This window comes from Rhinopithecus bieti, unplaced genomic scaffold (assembly GCF_001698545.2).
Source record: "Rhinopithecus bieti isolate Rb0 unplaced genomic scaffold, ASM169854v2 scaffold_10589, whole genome shotgun sequence".
Classification (NCBI taxonomy): Eukaryota; Metazoa; Chordata; class Mammalia; order Primates; family Cercopithecidae; genus Rhinopithecus; species Rhinopithecus bieti.
In genome coordinates, this window is record NW_016807065.1 from 1,064,533 (window position 1) to 1,073,932 (window position 9,400).

Below are 9,400 nucleotides of genomic sequence, written 5' to 3' on the forward strand. Positions count from 1 at the left end.
CAACCTTCTCTAGTTCTTGCCAACAGTAGTGAAAGGGGCAGCAGTAAGTATCACTGGCTGCTGTTTTAAAAACAGCACTCATGGCTGGGTGCGGTGGCTCACGCCTGTAGTGCTCGCACTTTGGGAGACTAAGGCGGGTGGATTGCCTGAGCTCAGGAGTTCAAGACCAGCCTGGCCAACATGGTGAAACCCCGTCCCTACTAAAATAAAAAATTAGCTGGGCGTGGCGATGGGCACCTGTAATCCCAGTTACTCAAGAGGCTGAGGCCAGAGAATCGCTTGAACGCAGGAAGCAGAGGTTGCAGTGAGATGAGATTGTACCACTGCACTCCAGCCTGGGCAACAGAGCAAGACTCTGTCTCAAAAAAAAAAAAAAAAAAAAAAAAAAAAAACTGAAAGTAAGAACTACCTTTCAGTCCAGCAGTTCCACTACTGGGTATCTACCCAAAGGAAACAAACTCATTATGTGAAAAAGACACATACACGTGCATGTTTATAGCAACACAATTTGCAATTACAAAGGTATGGAACCAACCTAAGTGCCCATCAACCAATGAGTGGATAAAGAAAATGTGGTATATATACACCATGGAATACTACTCAGCCATAAAAAGGAACCAAATAATGTCTTTTGTAGCAACTTGGACAGAACTGGAGGCCATTACTCTAGGTGAAGTAACTTAGGAATGAAAAACCTGGGTTTCTCTGTATGGTCAACCAACATACATAAGATCCATATGAACATATCATATGTTCTCAGTTATAAGTGGGAGCTAAGCTATGAGGACACAAAGGCATATGAACAATATAATTAACTTTGGGGACTTGAAGGGGTAAAAGTTGGGAGGGGGAATGAGGAATAAGAGACTACATATTGGGTGCAGTGTACACTGCTTGGGTGATGGGTACACTAAAAATTCAGAAGTCACCAGTAAAGAACTTATCCATGTAACAAAAAACCGCATGTACCCCAAAAACTATTGACATAAAATAAATTTTTTAAAAAAAGAAAACATGGTATATATCTATATCGATATCTATGTAGATATCTATATATATACAATGGAATACTACTCAGTCATGAAAAAGAATGAAATCATATCTTTCACAGCAACATCAATGGGACTGGAAGCCATTCTTTTAAATAAGGTAGTAAAGAAAGAGAAAGTCAAATGCTGCATGATCTCACTTATAATTGGGAGCTAAACAATGTATACGCATGGGCATTATAACGGAATAATGGACACTGGAGACTGCAAAAGATGAGAGGGGAGTGAGAGTTTAAAAATTGCCTTGGCCGGGCATGGTGGCTCATGCCTGTAATCCCAGCACTTTGGGAGGCCAAGGTCGGTGGATCACAATGTCAGGAGTTCGAGACCAGCCTGGCTAATATGGTGAAACCCCATCTCTACTAAAAGGCATGTGGTGGCACACGCCTGTAATCCCAGTTACTTGGGAGGCTGAGACAGGAGAATCGCTTGAACCCGTGAGGCAGAGGTTGCAGTGAGCCAAGATCACTCCACTGCACTCTAGCCTGGGCGACAGAGCGAGACTCCATCTCAAAAAAAAGAAAAAAAAATTGTCGTGTTCACTACTTGGGTAATCGGTACGCCAAAAGCTCAGACTTCACCCTTATGCAAATGCATGTTAAGAAATCTGCATTTGTACCCTCAAAGTATAAAAAAATTATTTTTTAATTTTAAAGAGTGAGAATTTCAAAATAAAACCCTTTTGCCATTGGTGCTCACAAAACATCTTAGTCCTGGGGCCGAGGGATCCATCACAGACAAGGAGTTGCCCTGCTGAGGAGTCTCCCCAGGGCCCCCTTCACATCCTTGTTCCTCAGGCTGTAGATGAAGGGGTTCAACATGGGGGTGACCACCGTGTACATCACCGAGGCCACAGAGATGTTCTGGGAAGAGTGAGTCACCGCAGAAGTGAAGTGGACCCCAATGCCTGTCCCATAAAATAAAGAAACGACGGAGAGGTGAGAGCCACAGGTAGAAAGTGCTTTCTGTTTTCCCCCCGATGAGGACATCTTCCTTATGGATGCAGCAATTCGTGAATAAGAGAAAATGATCCCAAGGAGGGGAAGAACGCCCAGCACACCCGTCATAACATATATCAACCTGCTGTTCAGGAAGGTATCAGAGCAGGCCAGCTGGAGGATGTGAGTCAGTTCGCAGAAAAAATGTGGAATTTCAAAATCTTTACAGAAGGTTAGATGGGTCATCAGAGAAATATGGAGGAGGGATGTCATGACACCAATGAGCCAGGTGACAAAAACCAGGAGGCCACAGAAGCGGGGGTTCATGATGGTTATATAGTGCAGGGGGTGGCAGACGGCCACAAACCGGTCATAGGCCATCACGGTCAGGAGTAGCGTGTCCAGAATAGGAAAAAACATGGAGAAATAGACCTGGGTGAGGCAGTCCATGTAAGAGATGGTTTTGTTCTTGGTCTGGATGTTCACCAGCATCTTGGGGACGATGCAGGTGCTGAAACAGATGTCAATCCAGGACAGGTTGGAGAGGAAGAAGTACATGGGGGTGTGGAGGTGGGAGTCAGAGCTTATGGCCAGGATGATGAGCAGGTTTCCCAGCACCGTGACCAGGTACATGGACAGGAACAGCCCAAATATGAACGGCTATAGTTCTGGATCCTCCGAGAGTCCGAGAAGGATAAACTCTAAAAATCCTGTTTGGTTTTCTGCTTCCATGTAGCTGACGTATCTACAAAAGAAGAGGTAATTAGCCAGGCGTGGTGGTGGACACCTGTAGTCCCAGCTACTCGGGAGGCTGGGAGGATCACTTGAGCCCAGGAATTTGCAGCTACACAGAACTATGTTTGCACCACTGCACTCCAGCCTGGGCGATAGAGGGAGACCTGTCTCAAAAAATAAAAATAAAAAATAAAATAAAAATAAAACTATGTATATATGTATTTATTTTAAATATATATTTATTTTAAAATATATATATTTATTTATTTAAAAGGAAGCAGTAACAGAAACATCAGTTAGCATCCAACGGGCATCCTTCATATAATAGAAATATTGTCCACACTATCGTGATTTATGGACTCATTTTGTCTGATCTTTCACACATAAGTGGAATTCTAAAAAATTAAGTCTCTCATCCCAACCACCCATATATTGAATTATTTAAACATTAATTATATTCTGTATATTCAACATACACAATATAATACATGTTATGAGATACATATAGATAGTAAAATGGTTACTGTAGTGAAACAAAGAAGCATATCCATCATTTCACATAGTTACCCACTTTCTTTATAGTAAGAACAGCTACAAGCTATTCATGTAGCATAAATCCTGAATACAATACACTGTTATTGATTATAATTCTCATGGGGTACGCTGGATCTCTAGACTTGTGTATCCTAAATATCTGCTACTTTGTATCCATTATCCTACATCTTCCTCGTTTCCTCCCCCAGTCGCACTCCTCCTCTGGTAACCACTGTTTTATTCTCTCTCTGTATTTGACTTTAAAGAAAATATTCCACATAGAAGTGAAAAAATGCAGTATTTTTCTTTCTGCATCTGACTTATTTCACTTAACATAATGGCCTCCAGATTCATCCATGTTGTGGCAAATGGCAAGACCTATTCCTATTTTATTATTCAGTAGAATAATACTCCATTGTGTAAAAATATATATGTGTACATATATATACACACACACATACACATAAATACACACACATAGATATACATACACACATTGGAATATATATACACAATGAAATATATATACACACACAAATATATACGTACATATATATCACATATTCTTTATCCATTTGTCCATCAGTAGACATTGAGGCTGTTTCCATATCTTGACTTTTGCAAGTAATGCTGCAATGAGCATGAGCATCATGCAGATATCTTTACAAGTGGCAATTTCATTTTCTTTGGATACATATCCAGAGGAGGGATTACTGGATCATATTTAATTTCTAGTTATTTTAAATTTCTTTTATTTTTAATTTCTTATTTTGATGTCTTATTTTATTTTTTTGAGACAGAATCTCAAAATTTTAATTTCTTTTTTCTTTTTATTTTTTGAGACAGATTATCTGTTGCCCAGACTGGAGTGCAGTGGCGCAATCTCAGCTCACTGCAACCTCTGCCTCCCAAGTTTAAGTGATTCTTCTGCCTCAGCCTCCCCAGTAGCTGGGATTACAGGTATGTGCCACCACGTCCGGCTAATTTTTTTTTTCTTTGTAGAGACAGGGTTTCACCTTGTTGACCAGGCTGGTCTTGAACTCATAGCCTCAAGTGATCCACCGGCCATGGCCTCCCAAAGTGCTGGGATTACAGGCATGAGCCACCACACCCAGCCTCTATTTTTAATTCCTTCAGGAACCCCCACACTATTTCCCATAATGGCTACTCCAATCTACATTACCACCAACAGGGCACAAGGGGTTCCCTTCTCTTTGCACCCTTGCCAACTCTCGTCTTTTTAATAATAGTGAATAGTTAATAGTTAGCTAGTAATACAGCCAATTGTTAGCTAATAGCTAGTAATAGTTAATAATTCTAAGGTCAGGCATGGTGGCTCACACCTCTAATACCAGCACTTTGGGAGGCTGAGGTGAAAAGACTGCTTGAGGCCAGGAGTTCAAGACCAGCCCGGGCAGCACAGTAAGACTTGCTCTCTACAAAAAACATAAACAAAAGTAGCTGGGCATGGTGGCATGTGCCTGTTGTCCCAGCCACTCAGGAGGCTGAGGCGGGAGGATCGCTTTGAGCCGCAGTGTTCGAGGTTGCAGTGAGCTGAGATTGTGCCACTGTACTCGAGACTAGGTGACAGGGCGAGACCCTGTCTTAACAAAAAAAACACACACACACACACACAGAAAAAACAAACAAAAAAAAAACCATGCATCTCCCGCGAGTCACAGAAAGCGGCTCTGACCCAGCGGAAGTAATTCTTCCCACTGCCCCGGAAGCCACCCACGGGAGCAGGCAGCTGGGTTGCGGGGGCGGGGTGGGGGCGGCCCTGGAATAGGGGACCCAGCTGCGCTGGATGCGCGGCTGACGAGAAACTACTAAAGTTCCTGGGGAAGCAAAGTAGAATTTCGTAAGAACAAAATGGATGAAGAGAAGAAAACCTACGGTGGCTGCGAAGGCCCTGATGCCTTGTATGTCAAATCAATATCACCTGAGGGCCATGAATTTACTGTAAAGAAAGAACATGCATTAACATCAGGCACGATAAAAGCCGTGTTGAGTGGCCCAGGTACATTTGCTGAGAACAAAACCGATGAGGTCCATTTTAGAGAGATCCCTTCACATGTGCTATCAAAAGTATATGCATGTGGCCGGGCTCAGTGGCTCACGCCTGTAATCCCAGCACTTTGGGAGGCCGAGGCCGGGGGATCACGAGGTCAGGAGATCGAGACCATCCCGGCTCACACAGTGAAACCCCATCTCTACTAAAAAAAAAAAAAAAAAAAATTAGCCGGGCTACCCAGAAGCTGAGACAGGAGAATGGCGTGAACTCGGGAGGCGGAGCTTGCAGTGAGCGGAGATTGCGCCACTGCACTCCAGCCTGGGTGACAGAGCAAGACTCCGTCTCAAAAAAAAAAAAAAAAAAGTACAAGGTTCGCTAACTAACAGCTCCGCCGAGATTCCCGAATTCCCAGTTGCACCTGAACTTGCACTAGAACTGCTGATGGCTGCGAACTTCCTAGATTGTTAAATAAAATAAATTATAATAAACTGTTAACACTTTTCATTTATTTTATTTTATTTTATTTTATTTTATTTTATTTTTTTTGAGATGGAGTTTCGCTCTGTCGCCCGGGCTGGAGTGCAGTGGCCGGATCTCGGCTCACTGCAAGCTCCACCTCCCGGGTTCACGCCATTCTCCTGCCTCAGTCTCCCGAGTAGCTGGGACTACAGGCGCCCGCCACCTCGCCCGGCTAGTTTTTTGTATTTTTTTTTTTAGTAGAGACGGGGTTTCACCGTGTTAGCCAGGATGGTCTCGATCTCCTGACCTCGTGATCCGCCCGTCTCGGCCTCCCAAAGTGCTGGGATTACAGGCTTGAGCCACCGCGCCCGGCCAACACTTTTCATTTAATACCTGCAGTTCAGTTAGTAATTTTTCATATGTAGCGTGTTGCCTGTATGCAGTTGAACTGTATAAAGTTCATTGCGAAGCAGATTATCTTCTCGTTTTGCATAGCAATCAAAGTTGAAATTTGTTTGCCACCTCAACAAATTAAGGACATTTTCATAAACTGAGAAATAAACAAATATGCCAATTCGCAGGTAAAATAATAATAATAATAATTCTAACAGGTGTGAGGAAATATCTCATAGCTAACCACCCACATTAAATATCCATTTTATAATGTCCCAAGCAAAATAGAATTCTAGAAAATGGACTCTCTAATCCCGACCATCTATCTTAACACTGATTTTATAGCACCCCTGTTTGATGGTCAAGGAGATTCTTAATGGGACACGATAAACATGTGCTTTCTGATAGGATTCACTGGAAACAGCAAAACATCACTTTTGTGGGATTCCTGCCAAAGATGCAGAACTTTAAAGAGTAGGGAACATCACACAAACTGAGCTTGAGGAGCACAATATCTCACTTGTGCTCTTTTCTATAAAATACAAAGAAATGCCAGGTATGGTGGTTTACACTTGTGATCCCAGCACTTTGAGAGGCTGTGGGAGGATCGTTTGGGCTTAGGAGTTTGAGGCCAGTCTAGGAAACATAGTGAAACCACTTCTCTACAAAAAATACAAAAATTAGCTGGGCACAGTCGCACATGCTTGTTGTCCCAGCTACTTGGGAGGCTGAGGCAGGAGAATTGCCTGAACCCAGGAGGTTGAGGCTGCAATGAGCTATGACTGCACCACTGCACTCCAGCCTGGGTGACAGAGCAAGACCCCATCTCAAAAAAAAAAAAAAAAAAAAAAAAAAAAGTCTAGGAAATGTTTCAGATTAAAGGAGGCAAAAAAAAGACATGTCATTCAAATGTAATGAATGACTTGAGTCTTTCTTTTGCTATAGATGACATTATTGGGATAATTAAAATATAAATAAGAAGAAACAAAAAATATATAAATGAGCTTTGTAAATTTTATAGTATTATATTAATGCTATATACTAATTACTATATTAATAATACAGTATATAGCAAATAGTATATTATATACCTATAATACTATACATAATAGAGTATTAATGCCAATTTCCTGATTGTGATCATTGCACTGTAGTAATGTGAAACAATTTTTTTTTTGACAGAGTCTGGGTCTGTTGCCCAGGTTGAAGTGCAGTGGTGGCACAATCATAGCTCACTACAACCTCCACCTCCTGGGCTTAAGCAATCTTCCCACCTCAGCCTCCTGAGTAGCTGTGACTACAGGTGCTCACCACCATACCCGGCTAATTTTTGTATTTTTAATAGAGATGGGGTTTTACTATGTTGGCCAGGCTAGTCTCAAACTCCTGACCTCAGGTGATCCACCCATCTCAGGCTCCTAAAGTGCTGGGATTACAGGCGTGAGTCACTGTGCCCAGCCAGCATTATTTTTTACTTAAATTGTAGACAAATACACCATGAAGCCTGATGAACCTGAAGTTTCTTTGTGATAAGTCCAGATCACATTCTAGAAAATTTTACTTTATCCTGATATTCCCTAAGGCTTTGTACTCATCATGGAAAGCTGAATGAAGGTTTAAAAAAAAAATCACATATAAGACCAACAAGAAATCTGCAAATTTTAATCTCATGTTGACAACAGATGCAAAAACCTGAAAGGGGAGTGAAATGAAGTTATATTTTGGATAAAAGAACACAGTCCATTACTAATGAATGTTTATCCTAAGAGTGCAAAAAAATTTAATATCGACAAGTCAGATAACAAAGTATATGCATGAATAGAGCAATGCAGAAAAAGAAACCACAGTCTTAACATAAGCTAAAATTCATTTAATAAAATGTAACAGCCTGGCTGGGTTCTGTGACTCCTGCCTGTAATCCCAGCACTTTGAGAGGCTGAGGCAGGAGAAATTCTTGAGGCCAGGAGTTTGAGACCAGCCTGGACAATAAAACGAGACCCTTGCCTCTACAAAAATAGATTTTTAAAAAATTAGCTACTTGGGAGGACGAGGCAGGAGGACTGCTTGAGCCCAGCAAGACCCTGTCTCAAAAAAAAAAAAAAGTCAATTTAAACACAATTACAACTAATCAGTGTCATCAGCTTTCTTATGTATCTGCAAACAGCCATGAGAAAAGATAACAGAAAAAAAAAGTCCACTCACAATTGCAATGACAATATACGTAACATCTGGTGCAGAGTGAATATTTAGTACATACTTGTTTTGTTTTGTTTTGCTTTGTTGATTTTTTTTTTTCTTTTTTGAGATGGAGCTTTGTTCTTGTTGCCCAGGCTGAAGTGCAATGGTGCAATCTCAGCTCACTGCAACCTCCGCTTCCCAGGTTCAAGAAATTCCCCTGCCTCAGCCTCCCAAATGGCTGGGACTACAGGCACACACCACCATGCCTAGCTAATTTTGTATTTTTAGTGGAGACGGGGTTTCACCATATTGGCCAGGATGGTCCTGATCTCTTGACCTCGTGATCTGCCCGCCTCGGCCTCCCAAAGTTCTGGGATTACAGGCTTGAGCCACCGTGCCCGGTTCATATACTACAGAAGAACAAGGGAGGTGTTAGCAGGTGGACTGAAAGAATGTGCTCAAGGAAGTGGCAGTTCCTACTGACATGGAGAAAGTCACCAGTTTCCAGAATGAAAGGCCATCAGAGGTGGAGGTGACAGAAACAGTTGCAATAGAATCTTTTTTTTTTTTTCCTTTTTTTGAGACAGCGTCTCACTCACTCTGTCACCCAGGCTGGAGTGCAGTGGTGTGATCTTGGTTCACGGCAACCACTGTCTCCCAGGTTCAAGCCATTCTCCTGCCTCAGGCTCCCTAGTAGCTGGGATTACAGGCATCCACCACCATTCCCAGGGAATATTTGTATTTTTAGATAAGATGGGGTTTCACCAAGTTGGCCAGGCTGGTCTTGGACTCCTGGCCTCAAGCGATCCACCTGCCTCAGCCTCCCAAAAGTTGCAGTGTCTTAGAAGACATATATAACCGGGTAAGGGAACTCTAGAGACATTTAAAAAAATCATCATGAGACTTTATCAACCCTTTTACCTCCATCTCTTCCTTCCTGCACTACTTTTTTTTTTTTTTTTTTTAGAGACGAGAGTCTCGCTCTGTCGCCCAGGCTGGAGTGCAGTGGCTGGATCTCAGCTCACTGCAAACTCCGCCCTCCTGGGTTTACGGCCATTCTCTTGCCTCAGCTCCCCAGTAGCTGGATACAGGCGCCACCA

The 9,400-nt window shown here is 42.3% G+C and overlaps 2 protein-coding genes across 2 annotated transcripts; one reads left to right on the plus strand and one right to left on the minus strand.

Annotated features, from left to right (window-relative positions):
• Positions 1–1,592: 1,592 nt before the first annotated feature.
• Positions 1,593–2,719, minus strand: LOC108534612 (olfactory receptor 7D2-like). Its single transcript, XM_017880068.1, is given in 1 exon segment — positions 1,593–2,719. A coding segment is annotated over 1 exon segment (939 nt). The 3' UTR covers positions 1,593–1,780.
• A 2,171-nt stretch (positions 2,720–4,890) lies between these two features.
• On the plus strand, positions 4,891–5,738 carry LOC108534614 (transcription elongation factor B polypeptide 1-like). The gene is made up of 2 exons (XM_017880071.1): positions 4,891–5,354; positions 5,641–5,738. The coding sequence occupies exons 1-2, from the start codon at positions 5,129–5,131 to the stop codon at positions 5,736–5,738; spliced, it is 324 nt and encodes a 107-aa protein (XP_017735560.1). The 5' UTR covers positions 4,891–5,128.
• Positions 5,739–9,400: the final 3,662 nt, after the last annotated feature.